At 36.5% G+C, this 16,860-nt stretch overlaps 1 protein-coding gene across 7 annotated transcripts; it reads right to left on the bottom strand.

The window, feature by feature from the left end:
• Nucleotides 1-477: 477 nt before the first annotated feature.
• On the bottom strand, nt 478-10,282 carry LOC105420776 (serine/arginine-rich SC35-like splicing factor SCL30A). Of its 7 annotated transcripts, none has more exons than XM_088874830.1 (11): nt 10,184-10,282; nt 8,946-9,092; nt 8,591-8,668; nt 7,339-7,649; nt 7,187-7,258; nt 6,921-7,085; nt 6,743-6,783; nt 1,561-1,639; nt 1,313-1,486; nt 875-1,002; nt 478-772 (listed from the first exon to the last, which is right to left on the bottom strand). In XM_088874830.1, the coding sequence occupies exons 5-10, from the start codon at nt 7,189-7,191 to the stop codon at nt 876-878; spliced, it is 591 nt and encodes a 196-aa protein (XP_088730956.1). In that variant the 5' UTR covers nt 7,192-7,258; nt 7,339-7,649; nt 8,591-8,668; nt 8,946-9,092; nt 10,184-10,282; the 3' UTR covers nt 478-772; nt 875. The 7 variants fall into 7 exon arrangements, with proteins under 7 accessions (XP_088730956.1, XP_088730955.1, XP_088730954.1 ...); XM_088874829.1 differs by having other exon boundaries at nt 7,187-7,247; XM_088874828.1 differs by lacking the exon at nt 7,187-7,258 and having other exon boundaries at nt 9,871-10,282.
• Nucleotides 10,283-16,860: the final 6,578 nt, after the last annotated feature.

The raw sequence follows: 16,860 nt of genomic DNA, 5'->3' as shown, positions 1-16,860 counted from the left end.
TTCACCAAATTTGAAATGCATGGGCGATTCACAACCCCTTATATCAGTTCACATCTTCTAAGACTATAAACAAGGAAACTTAAATTGCTATTGGTTTGTATATTATAAGACTAGGAGGTCAATATTATTCCCAGCCGTTTGATGCTAAATTGGATGGCTTGGGATACATTACAAAGTTCGAATTTTTATTTATTTTTATTAACTTTTGAATCGAGTCAGTAGCACCCTTACAACCACTCAATTTGAAATTTTTTTTTTTTACCTTTTCCATCATTTTGAATTTGATCACCAGCTATCCAACTTGGAAACAGTAATCCATCTCAATTTACCCGGTTACCGAGATTTATGCATCCATCCAGGTTTTCTGAAGACTAGTTGTACATGTATACATGGCTGCATCCCATATAGGTGCACACAAGACAACTCTCAATTATTTTGTTCATCAGTAATGCATGCATTTACATGATGCGAAACACATTTATCATTCAAATAAAGATCATAGATTGCAAAACTTGAGAATCCCATCTAAAGAAATTGTATGGCATTTTTTGGTCACATGAAGCCCATGTCTCTATCAAGCCATATCCCAAACACAAATCCACTATTAGCTAACAAGAACCAAACTTTTGAGTCTACGAGTCAGAAAGAGGAAATAAAATTAAAAGATTGTTGCATGTAACACTCATTAAAACACTAAAACCACTAGCATTCAAAAGATTGCTAACAATTTACATTCCTGTAGAACGAGAAACACTAACCATTTTACTGTTGCCTGCACAATGAAGGATTAAACAGAATAAGCCTTTTCAGCAACATCCAAAAGCTAAACCGAAAGGGAATAACCAAAAAGAGGAGGCAGAAGAAGCCTTGCTACCTCACGGCCTCCCACGCCTTGGAGACAACTCTGCAGATCTTGAGGGAGAGCCTGATGGTGACCTTGAAATGCGTCTTGAAGATCGTGGGAAACGGCGTTCCTCTTTAGCATCATCATATGGATTTCTCCTGCAAATGCCCCCCCTCATTTAACCAATAGCATTCTCTCTCTCTCTCTCTCTCTCTCTCTCTCTCTCTCTCTCTCTCTCTCACACACACACATATATAAACACACCCACACAACTACAATTTTAGCAAGAGTAATTATAGTTTGGGGCCTTTTCCTATTCGTAAGAATAAAATAAATTAGCAATCCAAAAGGGGTTTCTAATCATTCATTTAGCAACATGCAACATGGCTTCCTTCTTTCATGGAGCCTGTAATTTCTAACCACCTAGGATAGAAATATTGGTCTAGGTTCAGAGGTTGAGCAACTCACTCATCATGGCCATTCCCAGCAGGGCTGCGGTTTGCATTTGCATAATGTAGAGGAGATAAAGAACCTTGGCCACGGCTCGGGCCATAGTCGTGCTCTGGAGGATAGTCCCCACCTCTTCTCCTTTCAGGAGAAATAGAATAATCGCTTCTCCGCTTTGGAGCTGGAGAGTAAGATCTGCACAACATTGAAGCTTTTATATAAGCTCTCTCTCTCTCTCTCTCTCTCTCTCTCTCTCTCTCTCAAATTACCTTGAATGGTATCGAACTCTAGAAGTTGAATGGTAACGTGGAGAACGAGAACGGGACAAGGAACGAGAGCGTGAGTAACCTACAGCCAAAATCTGATGATCAATAATTCATTATACACATCTGGAACATTATATAGATCAAATCATATACCAGAGTTAATCTGCCCGTGGAGAACAAAAAAAGATCAGAGAGCAAGCAGCACAAAAATAATCAGCAAATTCTTTAAACATAACATAATTGACAAGTTCAATAATGAAAACCCAAAGGATATCTCATGTTCTGTGAAAAATACAGAGCTAGGCTTTCACAGCCAATAATAACAATTTAAAATGTTCACCGAACAAATAAAATAGAACTCAACCATATCCAGGCCAAGGAATCATTTCTTAAATATGAATGATCCGAAGACTCAGATTCTCTCTAGAAACCTTCCCAGAGAACTCTCACCAAAAATAAATAAATGAATAACAAAGCACATAAATAAATAAATTTAGGACCAACCACCAGAGAAGCTAGAAGTTTAATGACTGTTTGCTTGAAACGTGCACCAAACCCTCAACACCACAACTTCGGTCTCTGAATTTTACCACCCACATAGGGATGCAGACTAATTTTTCTTAATGAGTACAGAACTCACTCTTTGTTGATCACTTACTGCTCTTAATGAGTACAGAACTCACTCTTTGTTGATCAGTTACTGCTCTTAATGAGTACAGAACTCACTCTTTGTTGATCACTTACTGCTCTTAATGAGTACAGAACTCACTCTTTGTTGATCACTTACTGCTCTTAATGAGTACAGAACTCACTCTTCAAGACCCCATACAAAAACAGCTCTAAGTTTTTGAAACTGCCATTATTTGTCAAGAAAATCTGTAGTAGAAGAAACCACCCAGGGTCTAACCACCTAATGTCACCTCTCCCATGATCCAAAAGGCATTAATGTTGACAGTCCAAGGTTACCCCATCTGTCCAAACCAACAATTTTGACAAGTCAAGCCTTGGGGGTAATAAGCACGGGATTAACTTCATCTTTCTTTCATAATTGTGTGCTACATTGATTTCATGGGATAAAACACTCTACAAGGGAATTAAATTTTACCCTTCATTACTACGTGGTTCATAGACGATCAATGTGAATCAGAATTTATGCCGGTAGCTCCCTGTATCAAAGAATTAGCGTTTATCTTTATTTCAAAAATATGCGGATGACTTCGTGGGGATCAGACACTATCGTAGGGATGACTCTGGACAACTGTCTGATGAGACTCGATGTGGATGATTGATGACACTGTGATTTGGTTGACAGTGGTTAACAACATTCAATACCAATATTTGATAAAGTTATTTGTGCTGAAAATGAGTAATCCAAAAAATAAAACCCATCTAGAGAAAACCATCAAAGCAACTATTGGCAAGAGAAAAGGATTGGGAGGGGGGGGCGGAAATGGAAACTGCCAACACCAGGGAACCCAAACAGGGGTTCCCAATTCCCAGGCCACCAGTTTCATTTCCCCCCAGTTTCCAGGCCTCCTAGTTTCCTCGAGAAACTGCCAACACCAGGGAACCCACCAGTTTCATTTTCCCCCAATTTCCAGGCCTCCTGGTTTCTTAGGGATTCTAGGGGAAACTATAATACGTATTTGTGAAATGCCCCAAGAAAGCATTTGAGGAACTTCAACTGTATGATATTCTGTTCCATCAAGGGCACAATCATTTCAGGAAAGAATTCAAAATAGTTTTGGGAGGGGTAATCAGACTTTGTTTTAGTACGACTATTGGTGTGGAGAAACATATCCAAGAACAATTTGCTCACTCTTTAATTGGGTGGCTCTAGCACAAGAGCTGAGCGTTACTAGATCTTATGAAAGTGTCACTGAGAAAGTTGAGTGGGCCCAAGCCCTTCAAAGAAACTTCAATCATTTAGAAACTGAGAACTATGTGCACTCTTGGACAGTTTGAACTAAACTCATGTACCCAAATATGGCTTTGGCAACTAATGTGGCGATATGACTTAAAAGGGGATTTTGCAGCACAATCATAACCCTGCGCCTTATCCCAAGAGGTATGGGCCCCTCAAAGGATACTTGGTGTGGGATCTTAGCACCCTTCATAAAATGTCATGCTTTGGATGTTTAGTAATCTTAAAGAAAGCTCCCAAGTCAAAACTCTCATGGGGAATCACTTCAAGCACAGTAAATTATTCCCCATATTTGTATCAGTTGCCGTGAAGATTAAGAGTCAGTGAACCACTTATTTATTCATTGCTCCTCTGGTATGATTGTTTGACTTTATATATTGTATTGCTTTGACATTTAATTAGAATTTCCAAAATCAATTACAGAGGTGTTATCGAGCTGGAGGTTTGGTCCTTTCTCACAAAAGGGACTATATGGAAACATAGCTTTGTTGTTGTCCTATAAGCTATATGGTTGTAACAATGGAAGGATTTTTTAGCGTAAGCATTCTTAGGCCACAATAGTAGGGGACCAAGTTAGGAACATGATTATTTCATGGGCCTTATCTAGAAAAGAATTCCAAGTCTCCTGCATTGGATTTGGTGAGAGGATGAAATGAAATGGTGAATAGCATAAAGCAGCACCATATGCATGTCTCATGGAGCAAACCTCCAATTGGGGTTCTCAAGCTTAAATTTCAATAGGACCTCATTAGGCACTCCAGACCCCTTGGGAATACAGGGAGCAATTAGAGGCCATTTGGAAGAGACTTTGGATACCTAAACAAAGCCAGCTGGGAGTGGAGATGCTAATAAGGTCAAAGCTCTGGCATTTCCATGGGATTGTGCATATTCCTCCAGCCTTCATGGGGTCCGCTACTAGTTGATGGTGATTCCTTAATTCCTTAAATGTGAAAGTACTCCACCATCATGATTAGCAGACACGTTGGATGACATATAAGACATGCATTAAAATCAGCTAGTGAGTTTTCAGAATGTCCCGAGATTGGCTAATGACCTCTTTGACAAATTAGCTCTCACAAGAAGTTGTGGAAGGGACTTTTCATGGATCCTGGTCCCCCACCAATTTGTTGTTTTCCTAACAGTATCACTCTTTCACTCGCTACTGCTGACATATCAATCTGTATACTCCATATTAAGCAAAAGCACAGTAGCATCACCACTATAATCCTCAGTACCCTCTTGCAAATGTCTATGCATTTCCATTACAAGAAATAAATCATTTCTCTGGTCCCTTCTCCCTTCAATGGCAATCCTCTTGTAACAATCTATCCACCACTAAGTTATGAACCTTGACAATGGTTATTGTTAAAGTCCTTGCATGGAAAAATCAGTACATTAGAAACCAAGGTATCCACTTCAATTTTCCAATCACTGACACTCAAGTTTGAAGTCCATAAATGGAAATAAGAGGTCATCAGATAGCAATCTAAATTCCAACCATGAAAGGGTATTCAACACACTGAAGATATCGTGGCTCCATAATGCAACATGATCATGCAACATGATCATGATATACTTTCAAACCTTGTCCCAATTGACATCAAAGTTCGAAGCACTACAAGAATATATCCTACAGTGGGTAACACAGACTGCTAGTTATAGGGCATCTACTGATTTGCAGGATATCCACCTTGCTATTGTACAACTTCTCACTAGAGAAGATATTTTCGATCATAATAGCAATCAGAAATGGACATTCACGTTGATTTTTATTTACTCACCGATAAAAAAATTAATGTACGCAGTAGCACCACTCTAAATTACACGCACCACGATGTCAATAAAGGACCAGATTATTGAAGGATACTGATCACCCAAAAGATATATATATATATATATATATATATATATATATATATATATATATTTTAATCTTTTGATCAGACATGAATAAATATAAGTTCATCAACAATAAAGTTCTCCAGAATAGAAACATCCACTAAACCTAAAGGATATACCCAAATGGGATTGCCCCCCACCTCCTGCCCCTCCATTTAGAAATTTTACTCTATGAGGAACTATCAGCCCTCATGCATGAATTTCATCTTAGGCCTGGAAGACAATAGTGTCTCAAAGAGCCCTATGTATGGCCAATAGTGTCCACAACTCGGTACAGCCAAAAATTACAAAATGCATACAGAATCAGCCGATTAAATTACAGCACTAACACTACCTGTTGGATTTTATTTTATTTTTATTTTTATTTGAAACTCAACCCAATGCATCATGTTCAACTTGAAATGCATTTCTCAGTTATATTGGAAGCCCTAGGAAGTCTGAGCACCCAAAAGAGGTGGCCATATTCATGAGTCCAGGATTTGAATACCAATGTCACGCGTTGAACATACATCCAAATAAGGAATTCTAAATTTTTCTAAAATAAAGTTCTAGTACAAGTATCACATCCCTGACAAACAGGACCACAACTAAGCCTACTGATATAGCCAGATCATACTAGAGATTCCCAGAAGAATAAGCAGATTAACCAGTTAATTTTATAAATCAACTGTTCAACCTGGACATGTCTGAACGAACAGAGAGCCTTCATGAAGCCTCAACACGAGGATAAAAAACGGCCCTATATCCTGCAAACCATCACTTACCCGAATGTGGATGTCCTGGAAATCATCGCAAGTGGGATAAAACATGAACTAGAGATCCATGAAAATCAAAAATTGAATCAAAGGAAGGTATCCTCTTTTACCCTATAGAATCACAAAGAAATCAAACACTTCCATTTAAACAATGTAATCATGGCACTTAACAGTATCAATAGCAAGTCTCTGCATACATGACATGCACAGGATCTCAATTAACAACACCAAAGAACATAATGGAAGGGTAAAACATGTGAACTAACAACATAGAACACAATAAGTACCAAAAGAAAGTAACGCAGAAAATAATGAGTAATCCAAGTATGCATATATGATTCCCCTTGAATCATAGCACACAAAATGCCATTTTGTGAAATTTAGAACTTCGATAATTTTAGTCGCAGATCATGCACAGCTTGTATAGTTGTCTGTAAAACCTTGAGTTCAGGAGCCACCAGTCCATGTTCAATAACTCAAGGTTTGAGAAATACCATGGTAAGTATCCAAAGATTCATTCTCGCACATAAGACAATACAATTGGTACATATTAGATATAGAGCAAAAACTCAATAACATATTAGTTATATGAAAGATGGTAGTGTACCATAATAAGATGATCGCCGTCCGTCGTCACCTGAGCGACCTCTGGTGCATCAAAAATGTTATTGTAAGTTGAAGATGGAAGAAAATGAGCAGACATACAAGGAAACGCCACGGGTACAAAATAAAGTTACAAAGATGAACCACAACAGCACATAATGGACAATAAAACCACAGCATACCTTACTCTTAGTCTGTTTCGCATTTCCTCAGGCCTCTTTCTAGTCTCTGCAGCAACCACCACGGTTATCTCCCTTCCACCGAACATTTGTCCATTCATGTGATATTGGGCTTCAGCGGCATCAGAAGGGTCTACAAACTGCACAAATGCAAACCCACGAGGTTTCCTGCAAGCACAATTTCAAGTTTCAGAATCCAGTAGATTTGCAAAAGAACAACCAAGACTTATATATGATGACAACGGGCATTAAGACGTAGATTTACAAACCCCATTTCCTAGTAGGTTGCCAAATTATGTACATAGTACGTCCTCTAACGTCTGATGCTGCCTATGAACCACCTAAACTTCATTGTCACTTCAATTGAAAGAAGTGTGCATTTAATGTAAAATCAGCTAGCAAACCAAGCTTAGTGGCTGACCTTTCTAATATATTCAGTATGAACTGCAACTTCAAACAATGCATGAAACTTCAAATTCTTCACATTCTTGATAATACATGAAGGACTGGATTTCGACATAGCTTCAAACTTATCTTCTCATGCTTCCCACTTCAATTGCACAACGTTCTCTTCTCACCATAAGTTCTAATGTAGGATATTATGTTATTTTTCTTCACAAAGGAACTTCTTCATTTGAACATTATTATATACCCCCGAAGATACCAACATGTTAGGCGAAATGTCATCATAGTCAAAGTCTTGGACGTGTTTAAACTTGAAATGTTTCACCCCTGGGCACCAGGTCAAAGCAACTCACTATGTGAGAGGCAAACAAAAAGCATATTCATCTCCTTCTCTACTTACCCTAGGGGGAAAACTGAAAAACCACAAAGTTACAAACAAAGTACGACAAAATGATACAGTATCAAAATCACACTCCTACATCATCAAGGCTGCAACTCGGAATAATTTTTGGACCAGAAGGACACAAAGCTACCATTTATAAAAGCAATAATGTTGCAAGAAAATAGGCCAAAATGATACAGTATCAAAATCAAACTACTGCATCATCAAATCCGCACCATTCAAAAGGCATTTTGACTGAGGGAAAAAGTATGTTTATTTTAAATTTCTATTAAATTTTAAAGGATGTATATTTTTATTTTAGTTTTAGGATTTTAGGAATTATAGGGTTTTATAGTGTCTTTTATTTATTTCGTTGCTAGACCTGTTTGGGAGCTTTTAGATATTTTAATTAAAGTTGGAGAATGTAGTTTAAAATTATACTTAAGACCCTTTGGTCAAAAGTTCAATTGTATGGACAAATATTGTCCAAAACAATAATTTTTCAATAAAAATAAGGGCATGGATGGGCTGGAGAGTCATTCACGTATTCCTCTTTAAGAAAAGAAAGACTTTATCTTGTAAAATAAGCCTAAGGCTTGAGCCATATGTGGGAGAAAGCCTTAGGGTTCTCCAAAATTGCTTGTATCAAGGTACTTCTTGTTGATTTTCAATGTTTCTTCAAGTTCTCCTACATCACATTTTGGACAAGCCTGAAGGACCACATAGCTACTATCCTTCCCCTAATATATTAACAATTAAAGCTCAAGACAGAAATTATGACAATTATGGCCATGGTTTCATAACTTAGGAAAAATGTATTGGTAAAGATGAGAAAATGGGAATTGTCAAACATTAGAGATACATTATATATGACTGTCTAGCTCACCCCGTATGGTAGTTGTGCGGCAGATACACATCTCGTAGTGGCCCATAGCGTTCGAATGGCACTCGAAGATCATCGGGTCTGCAAATTTTGATAAACTAAGTCGGTAAAAAATTCTCAAAGATGAAATAAACAGAAACAGCGATGAGTATTTGTGACACAAATTTGTATTTCTTTAGCACCAAAACCTCTCATGGAAACCTTTTGTGGAAAAATGTACAGATTGATGTAATTATACAAGAATGGAATGAAAAAAAAATTACATGAAATAGATACCTGCAATTCCTTTTGTGGAAAAATGTATAGATTGATGTAATTATACAAGAATGGAATGAAAAGAATTACATTAAATAGATACCTGCAATCAAGAGGAATGTTTCGAACCAGAAGACTACCCTTATTATTTTCTTTGCGCCCACCATATCCTCCATAACGGCCCCGGGTTGGGCTTCTTTCCCTACCCCCATATGCCCTCCTTGAAGGACTGTACCTTCTCATTGTAAGCCTGAAAAATCACAATATATAATTTAATATGGATGAAATAAAAGTATAATTTTCATTTAAAACCACAGAGTCATGCACAAGCAGACAATTTGGTATCAGAGAGTGAAAGAAAGGTGTGTAAGCTCCAGACAAAATATAACCGAAAGGGGAAAAATAAAATGAAATGGAATTAAATCAACCAGTAGGACACTATTTTACCGTCCAAACCACCTCTCCAAGGGATCTTTGACAGTTTCTTTTAAACTTTAGAGTACGAGGGTTATTTCGTGATTCAAAATATTACAACAAAGTTTAGGCTCTGTCAACACCTAAGCAAAGACTTAAAAGGAACAAAATCATTCAACACTACCAACCATGAAAAGGAACCTAACACCTCGAGACAAAAAAACTACTCTTTCATTGCGTAATTCGTATTACAAAACTAATCAATATCATACTTTCTCGTATGAAATATCAAACAATATGCATCCCCAATCAGGAAAGGGGCGCAATTCGCATTACAAAACTAATTAATATCATACTTTTTCTTACGAAATATAGAACAATATGCATCCCAAATCAAGAAAGGGGCATGCTTCTAAAAGATAAACACACCGAGCGATTGCTAACATTGTCCAGCAAGCCACGGCCCTCCAATATTCCAAATTCTGAAAAGAAAAAAAAAAAAAACTTCCCCAGAGATTGCCTAAGCTTTTAACATATGATCAAGTAGGGATTCAAAACTGAAACGTGCAAGAAAACAAAACCATACCACAAAACCCCAAAATCAAAACCCTAACCTTCAAATGAACTTCCACGAACCCCATAGGGACCCCATTTCAAAACCCTAATATTTCGAATCAATGTACAAACCCTAACAAAAACACATAATCGGAACCTATATCAAAACCCTAATGCTTCACACCAATGCCGAAATCATGACAAACATGCAAAACCGATTACAGATAACAAATACCACAATAAGCGTGCATCATAAAATCGCGCATATGCATAGACAGAGAGCACCTGAATCGTGCCCCCAAAACAAAAAGAAATAACTAAAAAGTAGACAGTGTAGTTTTTCTGGGGTTTGAAAGAGAAGAGAAAGTGGACCTCTTATGAGAGAGAAACGCCCTAAAACGCCTTCTTAGAGAAAGAAAAGCCCCAAATCAAACAGCTGCAATCACACGGGACCTCTGACGACGTGCTTTCGAAGCGTAGAACTGCCCATGAGGGGTTTATATGTCGGTGAACTTCAGCTACATGGGCGAGGTTTGTAGTAGAAGTAAACGATGAATGACTACTTTTGACCTTAACTTTGATGAAATGACCTTGACCTTTATTAGAGATAAAAAAGGATTGGGGACCCGGATTGTTCACCCTACAAACCATGTCGGATCCGTGGATTAGTGCGTCGGATTAGAGAATTTGTCAAATTAGTAAGTTTCTTCCAAAACTCTTTTCAAAAAATTATTATAAATTTTTAAAAATAATGTTCTTTTAGTTTGTAAAAGGAATTAAAAAAGGTACATTATGTAAAAATAGGTGAATGTTGAGCTGTTGTTTTTTTGTCTGGATATCTCCATAATTATTCATTTTAATATAGTATTATAATATTACATCAAAATAACTTAAAAACATTGTAAACTACTTACATTTATAAATATTAAAAAAATAATTTCCTCACATGAAATTAGCATCACATCAAAGTATCAAACTTCTAGATTTGACTTTTGACTAAGAGTTCAGAATTATACGTCTACCAGAATTCCTTATAGGTTAGAAATTTCATCCTCCATAACATCAAAATCTCCTCATATGCATAAAAGAGGGTCAGAAGTTAGCATCGACCTTCTAAGAGCTTATGGAAGGTTAAAGGACATGTGTTATCGTTAAGCCCTTTGGGATTAGCGATGCGTTCTCCAAATGGCTCCAGAATCCCAAAGGTCCGATCTAAGGAAGGTTTGGCTCAGTTCCGACTTTTTTCTAATGTTTGGTGTGGGTTTTTCTTACATATTCTAGTTAGATTTTGATAGACATTACTGGTTTGGATAATTTAGATAACTTTAGGAAGATGTCTTAGAAACCCTGGATTGTGGATTACAGGTTTATGGTGTACTAGGATTCACTAAGCTAGTATGGTCCCTAGGATTTTAGGGTTGTAGGTTCATGGGGATTCCCTTTGCCACAATTTGGGGGGATATCTAATAAATAAATTGTTTTCTTGATTTCTTTAATTTTTAATCAATGCAAATGATTTTAGCAGTGATAATTTATAATAAAAAAAAAAAATGAAATCATAGTACTCATTTTTTAATGAACTATGGAAAGTTAAGGATGCCCAGAATATTAGAAGTTAATATTATCCTATATATGCAAGGAAACTATAATTAGAATTAAACAATTCTTAAATATAATGAAAATTATTATCCTACTAAAACCAATTTCATTGAGAATGAAACCCAACAGCATGGATGTCTTCAATAAAATAGTTATAAACTTTGTGGAGGAGAGAAAAAAAATTTAGGATTGTGTAGGGGGTGAAAGCGATATATTAGTTTTGTAGTGAGAAAGAATAACAACCTATTTTGAAGTAGATAGAGGGCTTTGAGGGGAGAAAGAAACAGTCTAGGTTCATGTATGGGTGTAAGAGAGAGAAAGAGAGAGAGCAAGGCAGTTCACTTTATGGAGAGAGAGGGATCTAAGTTTCTAGTTTAGGGATAGAAAGTATAAGGTTTTTGGTTAGGAGAGAGACATTCAATTTTGCGCATGAGGGAGATACTGGATTTTATGTTTGTGTAACAGAAAGGCACAGTGATTATTATATATGTGCGGTGAGTATTTTATATCAATTATATATTTTACAAATAATAGACTACTATTAAGTTGGGACTTTAATGTTTAATGTACTAATATTAGTTACCATTGCTCAAGATCAAATCTCATCTAATTTATTTTTAATTTATTTTACAACTTTTAAAATATCCATAAAAAAAGTTGGGCCTACATGACTAGCCTGCCTGAACCATTGGCAAGATTGGATAGGGCTTGTGCCACCATCAAGGCCAGACTTTGCCTGCCCAACTTGGATCAGCCTTCCAAAGTCCTAGGTTGGGCTTGAGCCAACTCTGGCCTAGGTATTGTCAATCCTATACTAATATGTAGTTCAAGTGTTTCTTGATGGCCTTCATAATATAAGGAAAAAGAATGATCTTAACTAGTGAAATCTTGAATGTCATCTCATAAAATTATGTAGACACCTAATTTTAAAATTGGCCTCATCCAGTTGCCTTAAACTTAGCTTGATCCCTAATTACCATACTAAACCACAAAATTGATTCTAAAAACCTTAGGAAATGATGCTAGGGATCACACTAGCTTTGTACACCCTAGAATACACATGACCATAGTCTATACTCTTTAAAGATAATAAATAAAGGAATAAGATTTGATACATAAGAGGGGGTGAACCATAAAATCCGTCTCAAATCCGTCAACAATTCATTAACTATAGAATTTTGGGAGTCTGTTTACTTGGTGCATGTTAACTTGCCAACTGGTATTCTTTTTATGGGTAAATCAATGGGGAAAGACATGACCCTACCTGATTTTTCAAGTAGCTTAGGAGTTAGCTTTTTGAAGGTATTATTGGGGTGGTGTTAATGGTGGAAAAGGAAACCATGACATGGTGAGTAGGGTGTAGGGTACTACCACCACGACCCCAACCTCTTACCATTGCACACCGATATTTTTTGGGTAAATTTGCCCACCCCATTGTTTGATATCCTGGTTTTGGGGAGGGTTCACTCCCGACTGATAGAGGAATTTTGGCAATCAGATTTTAGCAGTCTTCCAATCCACTTAAACAAAATTCTCACACTCCCGAGATCTCACTCCATGAAACCCTAGCTTAGGCCTAAATCTTGAACACTACTATGTAACCTAAACCTATTTCAGCCATGAAAGACAATACCAAACTTGAAATAACTTAGAGTCTAATGCCAAGAGATACTTAGCCTTAACATCCCATCTACATTACATCTTAAGTCAAAAGGAGATTCCAGTAAATTTTAAAAAACGAGAAGGCAAGTCACATCTGAAGTAGTATGATCTAGGTTTCAACTTCTGGCCAGCTGGCCCAACTTCGAGTAAGAAATCTTCATTTTTTTTTTCATCTTTATTTTATGTCTTAGATTTAGATTTATTTTATCTTCTTGATTTACAATTTATTTTCTAGTTTCCCTTCCTTTTGGCACATCCGCATAAGGGTTGATCTCTCCTTGAGTACTCACCTATGGATTATAATTGGACAAGACTTGAAGCTCCGAAATGTGAACGGTTAAAAAGAGATGGGTGTTTTATTATATTTAAAACAATCATATATTCCAATTAATTTTTTTACTAGAGAACATCACATTCGAGGCCAAATTCGCTCACATATTTCTATATAACATAAATATAGGGTTTTTTTTTCATATATGTATTACTGGGAACAGAGTAATTCCAGGGGTTTAATTCCCTTTTTACAATTTATATCAATCAAGTAAAATGCACATGTTTACGCTCTTATCTGCGTCGATCTTTGGGATGAGATCTACTCAAATCTTAGTAAAAACTGAGTTACTTTTGAAAATGTAGAGAGAGTAGGGTCGCTTGAATTATGGGCTCAGAAAAATCCCATACCTATATAGATCCTATCTTTTTCTGAGTCCACTGGCTGCGCCAGATCCAAATCCATATTTTGACCTAAAAATGCTTCTAAATGTAATTAAATACAATAATAAATTAATTTAAAGTAGAGATGTAAATAAAGAAAACAAATTAAATCAAATAAAGAACAATATACTTACCTCTAAGGACTCGAAACTAGAAGTTTCGAGCTTGGATCGTGCGGTTCTTCCGATTTGCTCCATGATCTTCTTTTTTGGATGCATTTTTCTTGTTGGAATTGGTAGATCTAAGGTTTTTTTACCTAGATCTAGGGTTCTTAAGACACGAGAAAAAGTTTGGGATTTTAGGTAGGATCTACCTAGGCTTTTCTTGGCATTTTTTGGTATTAGAAAAGAATTTATCTTAGTTTTCTAAGGTTTTTAGAATATCAAGAGGTTGAATATAAATTATGGGATTTTCTCTAATTTTTTGAGATTTTTCTTAATTTTTTGGAATTTTTTAAGGGTTTTTCCTATTTTGGAGTATTTTTTAGCAATTTTTTCAATTTCGAGAATTTCTAAGTGATTTCTTTATTTATTTATTTGGTTTATGGAGATGGGGTTTTTATAAGATTCAATTGGTAATTTTTAGTGATTTTTTTAGATATTTTTTTATTTATCTTGTTGCTCTATCCTTATCTAATTAAAAAAACACTTTTATTGCATCATAAACATCATTACTGCATCATAAAAATACATTTACTGCATCATCAGGCCATGTTTGGGCCTGCGAGCCGCATTGCAGTTCGGCCGACGGCCTGATACTTGGGTCTCATATGGACTAAATTATCATTTGTTAGATGTTTTATCCGTAGGTCCGATTTAGGCAATTCTTAAACTGTTGGAAAGCTATTGGGCTCTACTTCAAGTTGGGATACGTTTTGAATCATTTTGAAGTAATTATATTGGGTCTAGGTTGCCTAATGTCTATTAGGGTTTGTGTGGTCCTTTAGGCTAATAATCGAGATTTTTAGGAGTTCCCTTAGCCAGAATTTCGAGGGGGGGTGTCTACAACCCAATACTGACTGCCCTTGATTATAGGCTTGAGACCTATACATTCGTTTCTTGGAAGGGAACCATATAGACATATCAAAATAAAGGAAATAACATTAACGGGAGTTCAACCCATATACCTAATCTACATTAGGGATATCATTTCAGTGTCTGCTTCCTTCTTCGAGAACGGCTCTCAAGTGAGTATACAGAATAAATTTCTCTCTTATCTCTATTGCAATCACACTTTTCTCACTCTTTTCTCTCACTTATCAATGCTTAACCCTTAACGCTTATAAGAAAAGATTGCGAATTAGATAAAAAGGTATAAACCCCTCTTTTAATTAAGGGTGGGGTTTATATAATCTCCTGTGAGGTGATAAGCTTTCAATCTCCAGTTGATAATCATAAGGATATGGTCCTTCAATCTGCTCTACTGATTTCCTGCTATTGCCCATCCTTTCTTCTACCTCCACGCTGATTCCTCTTGACGTTTCGCATTTGAATTCATAAATCAGGCTATGTACTTATCTTTATCATCTTTGAATTTGAATCTGTGAGTTGTTCCCTATAATTTTTGAATTTGCTCGACTAGTCTTCGGATCTCACGCTAATTCGAACATGTCATTAGTCTTACGCATTTCCACAACTTTGAATTCATGAGCTAGTTCTTTTAGATTATACATATATTTTTTTAATTTGTTCTTATCTCTTCACTTTGATTAATCTGCTTGAATTTTGAATTTTGATTTTACAAATACGAAACTTACTCGAGATGCCACTATTCTTCACCGCCTATGCGTTCGTTCTATTGGATACATCTTCGCATACTTATGATCACTTTCTCCGCATGCACTCTCTAACCATGAATTTTGAGGAGGTTAAAGTGAGCTTAAAGATGAATTCAACGGCTTAGATCTTGTCAAAAATGTACTCTTGATGAGGAATTAACGATTATTCAAAGTCAATGCATCTCCGCTGGAGCACACATCAGCGCTATCATAGAATCACGATCAAACCCATTTCCTCTATATGCCTCAAATATTCTCTCACCTTTTAAAGGTGGTAGAGAATTAAATTAATAATCTAACAGCCTTGGTCTCTTGAGGAAATTCCTCTTATCGAGGGGAAATGCTCAATTGTGGTGACTAGGAGTAATACTAACTACAACGCACGGGGAATAGGGCTTTTAAGACTCCAACCTTCAGGCGAATCAAATGATGGGTTAAGCCACCTCCAATTGATATGAGATTTTAAGATGGGAGTTATAATACCTCAACCATAGGTCCCTGAGAATTTTGACTTAATCCCAAAACATAAAATTCTAGGGACGTCAGTCAAGACACATTTTAACTGATGGTGAAATACGGACATGGGTTAAGCCAAATTTAAATATATACGAGGTACATCAGCTCTTAACATGTATATCTTTGGGAATCTTCCTTAATATATCAACACATGATGAGGTCGTCCATATCGTTATGTCTGTTCAAACCCCATATTTTAAATGACCGATCATTGCTTGTAAGTTACCATGTTTAATTTGACTATCGACAGAGGCCAAGAAATCGAGTTGTATCTAGTTTCACCATATATCATGGGCATATCAGGCGCTGGTACTTGTCTCAAACAAGATGGCTTTGATTCTCATGCCATCCCTAAATATGCTTGGCTGACGGACAATAGGCATCTTATATTTATCGGTAGTAAGTTATAACATTTAGGGACTATCTAATGAATTAGGATTCTTTACGTTCATTATGACCTTCAGATAGTAAATGCCGACCATATCACATATTTCATTTTGCATAGGGCATATCTGAGTAGGTATTAAAACAGTACTTATATCTTATCGACCGTGCATTAAGATAACTACCTAATGTGCATTATGGGTTTTATTGTGTATCAACACAATGTTTATTAGAACACACTTAGTCCCATAGGTGACTAAGAGACATCTCTACCCTTTCATATCTTCAAGGGATTTTCTCATTAGGTGTGCATTAGAATCACTACTCGTATCATGATCACCTTATTTCCCATCGGGCATTTGTCAGAATGTATCTAGCCCTACATGTGACTAAAAAC

This window comes from Amborella trichopoda, chromosome 8 (assembly GCF_054954075.1).
Source record: "Amborella trichopoda isolate Santa Cruz 75 chromosome 8, AtrichopodaSantaCruz75HAP2 v2.0, whole genome shotgun sequence".
NCBI lineage: Eukaryota > Viridiplantae > Streptophyta > Magnoliopsida > Amborellales > Amborellaceae > Amborella > Amborella trichopoda.
This window is presented reverse-complemented; position numbering and strand designations above follow the sequence as displayed.